The sequence below is a fragment of the Phyllobates terribilis genome, unplaced genomic scaffold, assembly GCF_046119375.1.
Source record: "Phyllobates terribilis strain yellow unplaced genomic scaffold, ASM4611937v1 Scaffold_5__5_contigs__length_657084704, whole genome shotgun sequence".
In the NCBI taxonomy this organism is placed as follows: domain Eukaryota; kingdom Metazoa; phylum Chordata; class Amphibia; order Anura; family Dendrobatidae; genus Phyllobates; species Phyllobates terribilis.
In genome coordinates this window covers 138,927,362-138,940,241 of record NW_027362765.1, presented here as the reverse complement: position 1 = coordinate 138,940,241, position 12,880 = coordinate 138,927,362, and the positions used below count along the sequence as shown (strand labels likewise).

Genomic DNA, 12,880 nt, shown 5'->3' with positions numbered 1-12,880 from the left:
CAGAGCCGCAGTCATGGGATGAGATGCAACAACTACCTGTCCATGAAAAACCTGAAGTGGATTAATGGCGCTAATGAGGAAATTAAGTTCCTTCATCAACTTCAAACTTGGAAACTCACCAAACTACCACAAGGCAAGAAAGCAGTCAAATGTAAATGGGTTTTTAAGACCAAGTATGACTCTGAAGGCAAGGTTCACAGATATAAAGCAAGATTAGTCGCAAAAGGATAGTCTTATAAATACGGTGACGATTATGATGCCAATTTTTCTCCAATTGCTAAGCAGACCATATTCAGGGCTCTAATGGTTATAGCTGCTGTACAAAAGATGTTTGTCAGACATTTTGACATCAAAACTGCCTTTTTAAATTGTTCACATTAAAGGGGACTTATACATAACTCAACCTGAGGGTTATAGCAAAGAGGGTGAAGAGAATCTCATTTGTATACTACAAAAATCTCTCTATGGTCTTAAGCAATTGGTAAGAGCATGGAACAACAAAATGAACAAAGTCTTATTGGGAGAAGGATTTAAAAGAGGTCAAGCAGATCCGTGCTTATACACAAAATATACAGATGGAAAGTGGATGTATATTCTCTTATATGTGGACGATGTGATTATTGTTCATCAAAAGAAAACAGAAATTGCAAAGATGACTAAAATTCTGAATCAGCATTTTGAAACTAAAGACCTTGGAAATGTGACATATTATCTAGGAATCCAGGTCCAAAGAGAAGAAGATGGAAGTTTTCTTCTAAACCAAAGTGCAAAAATCAACTCAATTCTGCATCAGTTTGGAATGTCAGAAGCCAAAGGTATATCAACCCCAATGGAACCATCCTACTTAAAGTTGGAAGGAGATGATGACCTGTTACCTAGCAATGAGAAATACAGACAGGCAGTGGCGGCACTTCTATACATAGCTACAATGATTCGAACGGATATCGCAGCAACAATTGGAATTCTCTGCAGATATGTGGAGAAACCGGGCCAAAAAGGACTGAAATGCCGATAAGCGAATTCTTCGATATTTGAAAGAGACTCAAGACATAAATTTAAGGATATCTGCAACAGGATATCTAAAACCCACAGGCTATGTGGATGCAGACAGAGCTGGTGACTTAAGTGATCATAAATCGACAAGCGACTATTTGTTCAAACTTGGAGAAAATTTGACTTCTTGGTCTAGGAGAAAACAGATGTCTGTAGCCTTGTCATCTCCAAAAGCAGAGTATGTGTCTGCAGCCCACTCAAGTCAAGAAGTCATTTGGTTAAACCAATTAGGCGAGCTTGGTAAGCTATCAATTCAACCGACGGTGATTTACGAAGACAACCAAGGATGCATTAAACTTGTATGCAGTGAGAAGATTATTGCAAGAACCAAACACATTGATGTTAAATCACCTGCGTGATTTGATAGAATGTGGCATAATTGAGTTTGCTTATTGGTAGACTGACCAGATAATAGCTGATGTTATGACAAAGCCACTTCCAAGAGCCAAATTTGATGAATTCAGAATCACTATGGGACTAACAGGATAAGTGGTTGTAGAGTGTTGGTGTTGGAATAATGCATGTTATTGTATATATTACATCAATTACTATTTACTACTGTTTAATTGTGCAAGAGTATCTGTCTCGAGCAATCGCGTTATATTGTCAGTAAAGCACCTTTAATAAAACAAAAAAAAAAACAGGAAGTTCCTGTTCACTCACTGTGTGTGTAGCTGAAGCACAGTTTGACTTTCACTTTGCAAGCTGACAGACAAGGGGCTAAGATCTTAAGCTATCAGAAATACCAGTTGTAAGCTGTGTTATCTTTGTTCCTGAATAAACATACAGTACAGACCAAAAGTTTGGACACACCTCATTTAAAGATTTTTGTGTATTTTCATTACTATGAAAATTGTACATTCACACTGAAGGCATCAAAACTATGAATTAAGTATATAATTCCACGCGTGTTAACAAAAAAGTGTGAAACAACTGAAAATATGTCTTATATTCTAGGTTCTTCAAAGTAGCCACCTTTTGCTTTGATGACTGCTTTGCACACTCTTGGCATTCTCTTGATGAGCTTCAAGAGGTAGTCACTCGAAATGGTCTTCCAACAATCTTGAAGGAGTTCCCAGAGATGCTTAGCACTTGTTGGCCCTTTTGCCTTCACTCTGCGGTCCAGCTCACCCCAAACCATCTCGACTGTGTTCAGGTCTGGTGACTGTGGAGGCCAGGTCTTCTGGCGTAGCACCCCATCACTCTCCATTTTAGTCAAATAGCCCTTACACAGCCTGGAGGTGTGTTTGGGATCATTGTCCTGTTGAAAAATAAATAATGGTCCAACTAAACGCAAACCGGATGGAATAGCATGCCGCTGCAAGATGCTGTGGTAGCCATGCTGGTTCAGTATGCCTTCAATTTTGAATAAATTCCCAACAGTGTCACCAGCAAAGCACCCCCACACCATCACACCTCCTCCTCCATGCTTCACGGTGGGAACCAGGCATGTAGAGTCCATCCGTTCACCTTTTATGCGTCGCACAAAGGCACGGTGGTTGGAACCAAAGATCTCAAATTTGGACTCATCAGACCAAAGCACAGATTTCCACTAGTCTAATGTCCATTCCTTGTGTTCTTTAGCCCAAACTTGTCTCTTCTGCTTGTTGCCTGTCCTTAGCAGTGGTTTTCTAGCAGCTATTTTACCATGAAGGCCTGCTGCACAAAGTCTCCTCTTAACAGTTGTTGTAGAGATGTGTCTGCTGCTAGAACTCTGTGTGGCATTGACCTGGTCTCTAATCTGAGCTGCTGTTAACCTGCGATTTCTGAGGCTGGTGACTCGGATAAACTTATCCTCAGAAGCAGAGGTGAATCTTGGTCTTCCTTTCCTGGGGCGGTCCTCATGTGAGCCAGTTTCTTTGTAGCGCTTGATGGTTTTTGCAACTGCACTTGGGGACACTTTCAAAGTTGTTTCACACTTTTTTGTTAAGTATATAATTCCACATGTGTTAATTCATAGTTTTGATGCCTTCAGTGTGAATGTACAATTTTCAAAGTCATGAAAATACAGAAAAATCTTTAAATGAGATGGTATGTCCAAACTTTTGGTCTGTACTGTATATTTACTATTGAATGGCTGGACAGTACAGAAATGAATCCGCTGCCAACAGTAAGAAATCCTAAAGTAATTTTATTAACTTAAAGGGGTGGTCCGATACCTAAAATGCCCTGTATAAATATAAATTTTTAAGCCCTAACCACTTTTGTAATTTGCATTATATGAAAATTCCTTACTGTGTTCCCTATACAGCTAATCTCTATACTCATGTTCTTACTTTACTTCCTATGAGGGTCCGTTCGCGTACCAGTATTCACTGTGGATCCTAAAATGGGACGTTATTAGGGGTTCAGTGGTCATTCCCCGGTAATGTGATTGCTGGGACATACTCCTGATGATGGCCCATTTCCGAGTACCCAGTGAAACCTAGGTCTCAAACGGAATATCAAGGGAAAAAAGCAAATAAGCTGATACAGGGATTGGCTGTACTGGGAGAATGGTAGGGAACTTTATAATAAAGTAAATTTTGAAAGTGGTTAGGGTTTAACATTAGATATTTATACAGGACAACCCAGAAAAAATTATCCTTATTTCGAGAAGTTAGTATTTTAATGTGTAAAATTACTTAGAAATTACTTAAACATGAAAGGTGTCCTAATTCTTTACCCTGGAAGATAATACTTACTCTTCATGTCAGTAGATGTACGAATAGGATAGACAGGCCAATATTCAGCAATATTACCATGCAGATCATAATTGTATCAGGTCTCTGCAATACAGATGGCAAAATTAGTAACCTGAACTGAATATTATAAAAAGTACTTGGCATAGAAATAGACAGAGATATATTTATAACCACATATTTACATTTTACTCTGCAAATAAATGTCCACCCTTGATCATCATTTTTTATCTACATAGATTAAAATAGTGATCAAAGCTTTTTCTATATGATGTTCCAAATAATGTTTACACAGTATTAAAGGGCCGACATGAAAAGAGCATGCAAATACGCATCGAGAATAGCTGGAAACACACCCCATATGCAAATTACCAAGAAAAGAGCAAAATGGTGCGTATAAATCTCATAAAATATAACTTTTATTAGGGTAATAAATACATAATAAAATACTGGGGAAAAAAAGCACAAAATTCCCCAATGGAGGACCACATGAAAAATAACCTATTCTATGCAACAGTATTAAAGGGGTTGTCCAGGTTTGGCTCAAAAGTCACTGAAGGTTGTGAATCTATTCATCATGAACAGTGCGCACTGTTATAATTCTGCGGTGCCAACGGCAAGACTGAGTGTTCTTGTGACAGCACGTATGCAATATGCATGCTCCTAGCCACATTCCGACTAGGCGTGTGGCCTTGCTCAGTGCAAATGAATTGAGTGAATCCACACATGTCAGAATCTGACTGGAAGTATACAAATTGCATATTTGCGGTTACATGAGCATCTGGTCTCGCCACCAGCACCAGAGAATCCTGACAGCGTACCCTGTGCGTGATGTAAAGATTCACAAGTCTGCAGTCAAAATGGCAATTGCAGACTGTCATGCTATACCTGGACAACTAGATGGAAGCTTAAAAGCTAGCAGCTTTCAAAATGTGCATTAAACTTACCATAATAATTAGCTAGTATGCCATATACTTCTCAGGTACAGGCAGGCAGAATTTTGTCTATTAAAGGGATTTCAACCTCTGGGACCACCAAAGATCCTAATAATGAGACTCTGGCTCCTAAGCTGAAGAGGTACAGCATTTGACTTTCTCTGGCAGTCTTAGACAATTTCCATATTTTGAGGAAAAACATTTGTGCATCTTATAGTCAGGGAGCTATGAGTTGATGTAGCTGAGCTGTGTGTGCTGATGTATAGAGTTGTGTGTGTGTGCATGTAGCAGAATTGTATATAGTAGAGCTGTGTATGTATGTAGCATAGTTGAGTGTGTGAGTATTGTACATGCAGTAGTGTTGTGCATATGAGTGGGCTACAGACAGTGTACATAATGTTTCTGCTATAAAGTTATGTGTAAAGAAACGCTAACAAATCTTTACTTCCCTATTCTACCTTAGAGCATTAAAATTATCCGACATGTTTCACCATGAAGTGGCTTTATCAAGGGGCTCATAGCTATAGCCCTGGAGCCCCTTGATAAAGCCATGTCATGGCAAAATATAACGGAGGACTTTGTTAGGGAATTTTTAAGATTGGGACTTCATGACATTACTATGTTGCCATGAATGGCAATGAAGACATACAAATGAATATTTAAGTATATAGGGAGTGATTAACAGATACTTTTAAGGTATATTTTTGTTGATGTAGCAAAGTATAGGTTTTAACTAGTGTAAATAAAAGTGAAATTTTAAAAGGTGGAAGGGTGGTAATTTTTTCCCTTTGGATAATTTGTAAATAGGAGGTCAACCATACAAACCGCCGCTCCATTTCAGATGGAGCTTTTCATGGCCATTCTAGGGATCCAGAGTCCTATTTTAAGGATAGCTGGGGGTCCTACCAGAAGGACCCCTGGTGATCAGTAAATTATTCCCTGTCCTATGGATAGGGGATAACTTTCAATTTTGGCAATGAACTCTATTCCCTTTGCAGTGGGTTTGGAGCGTCATACCACAAATTGAAGAATGTTTCACCTCAATGCCTGCTAACTGCAAGCCAGATCTCTTAGTCTTTGCCCCTTTTAAACTGAATCACATGCCATTTATCATGCCTACCGCTTCAATTTCTTCTTCTTGTTTTTCAGCAGCTGCAGCTTGGGCACCCTTTTTAAGCAAGCTCTTAGGTTCAAACTTAGCCAAAGCCTTTGATTCAGTCTTGGCTGGAGCTTTGGGTTCAGGTTTTGGAGCAGCAGCTTTTGGTGGAACTTTTGGCTCTGCTTTAGCAGGAGCTGCTTTCTGTCCAACCTTTGGTTCAGTCTTCTGTATAGTTTTGGGCTCATATTTCTGTACATTCTTGGTCTCACTCTTGGCTTCTAAAACTGTCACATCCAGCCTATTGTCTTCACTGGGTTTAGCTTTGATCTCTTTTTTGGGGGGTTCAATAGCAGCCTTCTGTTCTTGTAGTTTTTGCGAAGGTAAAATGTCCTTCTTGTCTTCCTTTAAATCAGGAGTTTTTGACTTGGTTGGTGCTTCTGGTGATGGGAATGCTTTTTCCTCATAATCCGGTGGAGGAGTCACTGGGGAGGTCCGCACAGCATAGCTGTGATAGCCCTTGTGAAACTCAACATCTGAATTGGATGACTTGTTTCCCAACCGTTGAAGTGGTTTCATCTGGCTTTCAAATTTGCTGGTCACATCTTGGTTACTTGGCTTGGATGGGCTGTTAGATGGGGATGCAGCTTGACTTCTCCGAGTATGATCCCCATTCCAGTTCCCTGGAGTTAATAACTTTTCCTTTTGGGAGCTTGTCCTAAGTCTCTTGGCATCTGGTGGAGTCGCAGCCAATGGTGGGGATGGGGTTCGTACTGGAGAAACATCTACTGAAGTTGATTGCTTATCTGGGACTTGAGGACTTTCAGATGGCGTTTCTGCAGGTGGCTCTTCATTGGCAGCACTGGCTTGTTCTTTCAGTTCCATTGGTTCCGCATTTTCTATGATTTCTTGCATTAGCTTTCTTTTTATGTATTCTGGCCCTAAAGTAAATACAGCATATTTATTAGCAGTTGACTTATTGTATGAGAAACCTAAATTTATAGCTTGTGTCTGGTATTACAGCTTAATCGAATTCATACTTTGGACAACGTAAATGCTCCCTCCTTGTTAAACTAATCCCACGGCATCCAACAGTACAGATTTAATCTATATGGGAATCCAGCAGCAAGTGTTCAATTTCCCTGCAGAGCCCCTACAGGTGTCAAGAAGCTTTACACAATCCCTAATGAAATAAATCAAAGGGAAGTAATGCATGGACATGTCTGGTCCTATACCTTTTATAGTTTTTTCTGGCTAATAGGGGAAGGCCCTAAAAAAAGGTATTCCCTTTCTATTAACCCCTTGGCAATATTCACTGTAAATGTATGCACTACATGTATGGGGCTGTCTGATAGTAATGTACTATTGTCAAAAAGCAAAGGAACCCCTGAGGCACATAAAACCCTTAGTATAAAAGTTGCATATAGCAAGAAGGGGTTTTAAAGCATGATATATGTCATGTACCTGGCTGGTAGAAGTCTGGAGAGAGCTCTCGTGCCATAGTTCTTGAAATGCTGGACTCGTTGTTTGCTGCTTGTGCTGCTTGCTCAGCTCCGTCTGCTTTGGCTTTGGCATGAGCTGTCCTAAGAAAGAAAAACATTATATATAACATCAGTGTGGACGTATTTATCCCTAATTTTATATTGCCTTCTAATCTAGATTACAATTAATAGGGATGGATGAGACTGTTACCTTAGCATTATAGGATATCTAATACACCTACCGTATATATGCCCAGGGTCAGACATATTATTAGTGCAAACAGTGCAGCCGCAGAGGAGCCTAAGAGGTAAGGAGACCCACCTCCATCTCCAAAAGTACAAACATCTTTTGTCCCAGACACATTGTTTGGGTTGCAAAGGGGCCATATATTCTTCTTGCACAGGGGCCCTCTTCTGTTTGTGCCCAAGCCTGTATATGTCCATATGAAAATGGCCAAAATATATACCGTAGTTCACTATGAATGTATTAGTTTACAGTTAACCTGCGGAAACTTCTGCAACTGTTTCATGTATCTAAATGGGGCTTGCATAAATCCATGTGAATGCTACAGAAACACCCAATTTATATGTACGGAGTGGATTTTCAGTTATAGTTAGTCTGTATGGTGTGAGGCAGTGAGGGGAATTATATGCAAGGGACGGTATGTATCCCCCAGGATGCGCATAGAAGCGTATTGATCCTGCTGGAGTGCATTGCAGTCACAGACAGAGCTGTGGTTGCAGTGCAGAATAAAAGTAAGTTTGGACTTGGTCAAGCTATTTAACCATGGCAGATTTAGTAAAATTCGGCATGGGCTTTTATTCTTGGAGTAGACTACAGGGTAGCAGTGGGGCGGTCCACTCCCTCCAGCCCGGGTCTTGCATGTGGCTCATGTCCACAGTTTTCATTTAAAAACCTGCAGCAAAGGTTTGGGTGTGTCAGTGTTTGGTTTGCAAGCTGCAGAGCAGGAGGCTCTGTGCTATAGAGGCCTATGTGAAGGGAACACAGAGACCCAGGAAGGCAAAGCTTCTGCCACACCTCAGAGTGATACGGCGGTGCAATCGCCCACGCCAAAGGTGTTTTGTTTGTACGGACTATTGGGGACAACCCGGCTGCGATCCAGAGGATAAAGCAGCCTTCACAGTGTGAGTTTTTTGGACAATAAAAACTTTAAGTTGGACATTCTTGGGTCACTGTCTATTAAATCGCACTGTGTGAACACCGCCGCACTACAATAGGTAGATAGCAATAGAAAATTAATAAAATATCATTAGTCAGACATTAGATAGATAGATAGATAGATAGATAGATAGATAGATAGAGAACAAAATTGGAACAGCACCGTATATTCAGAGTCCAGGTTGCAAGGCCCCCAAACAAATATCCATTTGTAGTAGTAATACGATGAAAGAAGGCAGGCAGCGCTCCAAAATTTTCTTGTGAAAAAATAGATGGACTGTATTACCCTGGGTTGCGACGTTTCGGTTGTGAACAACGTTTATCATAAAGGTTGTTCACAACCGAAACGTTGCCACACCTGGCTAAGAAAGTCCACCTATTTTTTTCACAAGAAAATTTTGGAGTGCTGCCTGCCTTCTTTCATCGTAGATAGATAGATAGACAAAAACTGAAAAATTGAAGCAACACTGTGAATGAATATAAATGAGTGCAAGCTTTCAAATCCTGGTTCTCTAGGTAATGCAACAAAAATTGAGTTAATTATCTCTCCAAAATAACAAGCAGTGGGATTTTATTTGTCCAGTTTCAGTCCATCAATTTTCTCAAGATAGATATATAGATATATAGACAGAAAACATTGTGAGTGTGTATATACAGTTGAAACCAGAAGTTTACACACACTATATAAAAAGACACATATGCATGTTTTTGTCAATATCTGACATGAAATCATAATAAACCTTTCACATTTTAGGTCAATTAGGATTACCATAATTTTTAAGATTTGCCAAATGCCAGAATAATGAGAGAGAGAGAATGTTTTAAGGCATTTTTATTACTTACTGCAAAGTCAAAAGTTTACATACACTAAGATTACTATGCCTTTAAACATTTCTGGACTGCCCATGTGATGATGTCATGTGTTTGGAAGTTTCTGATTTTTTTTGGCAACATCTGAGTTAATAAGAGACACACATGTGGATGTATTTTAATGCACACCTGAAACACACTGCTTCTTTGTGTAGCATCATGGGAAAGTCTAAAGAAATCAGCCAAGATATCAGGAAGAGAATTGTGGACTTACACAAGTCTGGCTCCTCATTGGGTACAATTTCAAAATACCTGAAGGTGCCTCGTTCATCTGTACAAACAATTATATGCAAGTACAAACAAGACCACTCAGGAAGGAGACGGGTTCTGAGTCCCAGAGATGAACATGCTTTGATCCAAAGTGCATATCAACCCAAGGACAAAAGCAAAAGACCTTGTGAAGATGATGGCGAAAGCTTGTAAGATTCTGTCAATATCCACAGTGAAACGAGTACTGTATCAGCGCGGGCTGAAAGGCCACTCTGCCAGGAAGAAGCCATTACTCCAAAAGAAACATAAAAAAGCCAGATTAATGTTTGCAAATGCACAAAGGAAGAAAGACCTTAATTTTTGCAGACATGTCCTGTGGTCTGATGAAACTAAATTGAACTTTTTGGGCATAATGACCATCGTTACATTTGGAGGAAAAAGGGAGAAGCTTGGAAGCCTAAAATCACCATCCCAACTGTGAAACACGAGGGTGGCAGCATAATATTGTGGGGTTGTTTTTCTGCAGGAGGGACTGGTGCACTTCATAAAATAGATGGCATCATGAGAAAAGATGATTATGTGGCAATACTGGAGCAACATCTTAAGAGGTCAGCCAGGAAGTTAAAGCTTGGGCGGAAATGGGTCTTCCAAATGGACAATGACCCGAAGGATACTGCCAAAATGGTAACAAAGTGGCTTAAGGATAACAAAGTCAATGTTTTGGAGTGGCCATCACAAAGCCCTGATCTCAATCCTATTGAAAATTTATGGGCAAAGCTGAAAAGACAGGTGGATCAGTTACACCAGTTTTGTCAAGAGGAATGTGCCCAAATTCCGAAAAACTTGTATGAGAAGCTTGTGGAAGGATATCCCAAAAGTTTGACCCAAGTCATTCAGTTTAAGGGCAATGGAACCAAATACTAATGAAATGTATGTAAACTTTTGACTTTGCAGTAACTAATAAAAATGCCTTAAAACATTCTCTCGCTCTCATTATTCTGGCATTTGTCTAATATTAAAAATTATGGTAATCCTAATTGACCTAAAACAGGAAAGGTTTATTCTGTTTTCATGTTAGATATTGAGAAAAAAATGCATGTGTCTTTTTATATAGTGTATGTAAACTTCTGGTTTCAACTGTAAATTTTATAATGTGGACTTTCCAGTAATCCCGTGTCACAGCCATCCGACATATGCTAGATTAATTACATTTTTCTTCACTCACATTTCTCCAGTTCTGTGCTTATCTGGCTGATTTTGCTAAACTACTGTAACTGGATCTTGAAAAAAAATATAGATTAAGAAATCTCACCCGGCAACACGCACAGATGGAACGGGGCTCCGGTGACAGATATATATATATATACATTGCTGCTGTTACTGGGAACAACTGCTTATAATAGAGACCGGGAAGAAATTTACGAGATTTTCTAAACACTCGCTATAATATATAGCACATTAAATTGAAAGGGACAGACCTAAGGGATCTAGCCATGAAATAAATCAATAGAATGGCTTGATTTAAGGTGATTCAATCAGCCTGAACATTAAAAGGTTATTTATCTCAGCCCTCCAAAAATGATTATGGTTATAGTTTAATTATTTTTTAGACACAAGCTGAATATTAAAGGGAATCTGTCACCAGCTTGTTGCCATCTAACCAAAGAGCAGCATAATGTATAGGCCGATACCCTGATTCAAACTATGTGGCACTTGCTGGGCTGTTTGCTGTAGTTTTGATAAAATCACTGTTTTATCAGCAGGAGATTATTCCTAGAGGACCAGTATTCTCGTGCCATGTAGTCCTATATTACTGAGCTCTGTATAACTCTGCCCCCACCACTGACTGGCAGATTTCTGCCTATGCACCATGTACACAGAAAGCTGCAATCAGTGATGTGGGCGAGGTTATACAGGGTTCAGCATTCAGAGAACAGGTAGATTAGCAGCAGATAAAATGTAGGAGAACCTGAGTTTTTCAAGAGGAAGATGCTTTAAGGAACACTGGCATTTTTTTCCTGATGCTCTTCTATAGCTTTATTTTTGGTTGTTTCTTGTGTGCTTTTTCAATGGTTTTGGCAGTTGTTTTTTGTTTTGTTTTTTTGCACTTTGCTAGTGTTTTCGTAGAACCTTTTTCACCTTGTGTTTTCCCCCAAAAAATGTAACACCATTGAGCAACGAAGAAACCACTAATTTTTTTTCAAGCAAAAATGCTCAAAGAGACATCCGGACATGTTTTAAGCCTTCCAATTGACAAAGTATAGATTGTCTTCAGAGCTGAAGACGCCTCACTTTTTTTTAACCACTTGGCTCAAAAGCCTGAACATATGAACAGCAAGTCGTTTTCACCTTCTATCTGATTTTTATTAGAATTAGAGATAACATCAAAAACAAGAACAAATTTGTAATACAAACATAAAATAGCAAAAAATAGAGAAACAAAAAGTATTGTAAAAGAGCATATAGGCAAGGAATACATTGTAAGTGGGCAAGGTAGAATTGCAGCAGCAAAAATCAAGTGGACTTAAAGTGGTTTAACTCTATACTCTATATTCAAGTAGACCTCGCCTAACTATTGAGAGATATAATAATGGAAAATAAACACATGTAAGCAGATAATTAAGATAATTATATCTATATGAAGGAAAAAAGAGAAAATGGAAGGACAGAGAGAAAAGGTGGAAAAGGAAAGAAGAAAAGAGGAGGAGAAAAGGGTGGGGTGGTATTAGGAAAAGCAAGTTTAGCATAGCTGGGAAGGACAGGATTAAATCCCAGCTTTGCAGTGTTTGATTAGAAGCACCTGCAGTGTGTCTCTTAAGATGCAGGAAGTAGGTTCATTGTGTGTCAGCCTCCTGAGGGAGTGTCCTTCTGCTGGTTGAAGCAGAGGCGAATGTATTACCTGGGGAATGCACAGACCGTGTGCACCAGACTGGATGTGTATTGAAGTTGAAGAGAGAGACAGGCCAGAATTCCTCTCTGAGAAGCCTGCACAGGCCGTGTGCAGAGAACCTCAAGTATCAATGGTTGCTATGGACAATAGCTGTTTTGTTTGACCAAACTGGGGCTAGCTCAGCTGTGTATGAGTAGCCAGGGTGTGTTCTGTTTACTTAGTGCTTTGACAAGTGTTATGCTCCCGCCTGGATCTTCTAGTGTGAGCGTGGTTAGTGGTCCCACTGGGCCACGGACCGAGGAGTGCCTGGAGGGGCTTAACTAGGGGCCTCGCTCAATCCGACCCCAGATGCACGGCAGCTTTACGACTCCACGACCCGAGGAGGGACGAGGGAGGTGGCCCAGGTGCTACTCCAGGGCAGACCCCAGTCACACAGCTGTTGACCCACATAGTGCGGGTACTGGCTGTTTCGGCTGGTGTGTAG

General features: G+C 40.0%; 1 protein-coding gene across 1 annotated transcript in view; it reads right to left on the bottom strand.

Moving 5' to 3' along the window:
• The window catches only part of JPH2 (junctophilin 2), a 155,824-nt gene that overhangs the window by 8,821 nt on the left and 134,123 nt on the right, over positions 1 to 12,880 (bottom strand). Inside the window, exons 3-5 of the mRNA XM_073683073.1 lie at positions 7,230 to 7,348; positions 5,790 to 6,706; positions 3,738 to 3,821 (exon numbers count right to left, since the gene is read on the bottom strand). Of these exons, the coding sequence (XP_073539174.1) occupies positions 3,741 to 3,821; positions 5,790 to 6,706; positions 7,230 to 7,348 (1,117 nt within the window). The 3' untranslated portion in view covers positions 3,738 to 3,740. The remainder of the gene's footprint in view (positions 1 to 3,737; positions 3,822 to 5,789; positions 6,707 to 7,229; positions 7,349 to 12,880) is intronic.